Raw genomic sequence first — 1,781 nt, forward strand, 5'->3', positions numbered from 1 at the left:
CCCTGCCCCACCACCCCCCGGCTCCCCTCCCCCTCCCACCCCGAGGAGTTATGCGAGCTGGAGATCCGGATTAAGGAGCTGGAGCTGCTCACCATCACTGGGGACGGCTTCGACTCCCAGCGCTGTGCGTGACCTCCTTGGCCGGCCTTGGCTCGCTCCTTGGCTCCCCACTTGGCTCCCCGCCTCCCAAATCCCCTCCCCGGCAATGTGGCCTCCGGCTGGAGNCTTCCCTCACCGCAGTCAGGATTTCATGAACACTCTTGTACCAAACTCCACCGTCCCTCCATCCTGAGACCTTTTGGTAATCTGGACTCTGAATCTCCAAACCTCCATCCACCACCACCCCCATCCTGCACTTGACGCCTCCTGAACCATAACACTCCCATCCCCTGTGGTAGTAATACTACCAACACACACCACACACAACCCCTTCCTTTAGAGACCTGAGCCTTAAGTGTTCATCTTAACTGCGGTCCTCCATGGGAGGAGGGGGAAGCGAATGGCCGTTGGAGTGTCCGTGGGTAGAGGTGGGAATTGTACAAGACCCAGGAAGCCCAAGGACAGTTCACTGAGGGGCTCTGGGGCCTCCACTTCTCAATGCTGGAAGGTAACCTCCCTGTGAGCCCTAGCCCTGACTGTGATAGCCCTCTGACCAGGGTTCTGGACTCTGCCCTCTGATCTTAGGGCTAAAGTCTTAGGGCTCTGGACCAGGGCAGACCAGGTGTGCCCTGATGTGGGCAAGTCTAGCTGCAAGCTGACTTGACTAGTCTCCTTGAACGGTAAAGTTAAATCTGATTCTACTCCCATAAGGACCTGTCACACTAGAATATTCAGTAGCCATAGGCTGTTCTGCAGACTTTGTCTTCCCATTACCTGTTCCCGCTAAGGCTTGCAGTTCAACACTGGAGGAGGATAGATTGTTCTAGAAAGACTATCCCCATTATTGTGAACAACAACACAAGTTAAGTTGGCTCCCCCGCCACACACAGAAGGGGGGTATGAAATAACCTAAATATTTAGGTTAATGTGGCCATGACAATGGTCCTCAACTTATCAGGCACCCTATAAGGTCCTCTTCCCCACAGCCTCATTCCCCACAGAATCCCTAGAAAACCAGCCTTCTAAGTCCTAGAAGTCCTTCTTTACTACATTTTCTCCACTGAAACATATTTTGGCTGTTAGGGGTTTTTTCCTACCCGTGTTGGGTTCTGGGTTCATGCAGGGAGCACACAATTGCTTCCCAGACGCTTACTTTGGAAGTGTTAGAGAAGCCCTTATCTTTACTACAGATATGTTTATTTTGCTCTCCTGCAGATAAATTCTTGAAGGCACTGAAAGATGAAAAGTTACAAGGACTGAAGACGAGGCAGCCTGGAAAGAAGTCGGCCTCTCCCTCCTGAGGAGCTGCCTCCCCGGAGCCAGGGCCGCCGCCTCCTTAGGTGTTAGTGCTTAGATAATGTGTCCCATTTGTTGTCATTTCAAAGACCATTATTTTCTGTTCTGTATTTAACTGCTGTTCTCATTGCTCCCAGCATTTTCTCCACATACAGTGCCCACTTGTGTGGTAAATCTCATGGTCTGTCTTCTCTTTGTGCTGCTGCTGGGGGAGCTCTTTCACAGGGCCTGGGAGCTGCTGCCCGGCTGGCATTCAGGGGACCCCCGACGCTGCCGAGTGGAGGGAATTGGGAAAAACCAAGGGCAATATATATTTGGTTGCGGTGCCCCTGCTCACAGAGGCTCTTTGAGGACTGGAACAGATAGTTTGTTTTCAAACAGCTTTA

General features: G+C 52.0%; 1 protein-coding gene across 1 annotated transcript in view; it reads left to right on the plus strand.

Moving 5' to 3' along the window:
• Positions 1-1,569, plus strand: part of CUNH11orf91 (chromosome unknown C11orf91 homolog) — a 1,981-nt gene extending 412 nt beyond the window's left edge. The window contains 2 exon segments of the mRNA XM_077772827.1: positions 1-124; positions 1,315-1,569. The exon segment at positions 1-124 is cut by the window's left edge and continues 49 nt beyond it. Of these exon segments, the coding sequence (XP_077628953.1) occupies positions 1-124; positions 1,315-1,400 (210 nt within the window). The 3' untranslated portion in view covers positions 1,401-1,569.
• Positions 1,570-1,781: the final 212 nt, after the last annotated feature.

This window comes from Crocuta crocuta, unplaced genomic scaffold, assembly GCF_008692635.1.
Source record: "Crocuta crocuta isolate KB4526 unplaced genomic scaffold, BGI_CrCroc_1.0 scaffold382, whole genome shotgun sequence".
NCBI lineage: Eukaryota > Metazoa > Chordata > Mammalia > Carnivora > Hyaenidae > Crocuta > Crocuta crocuta.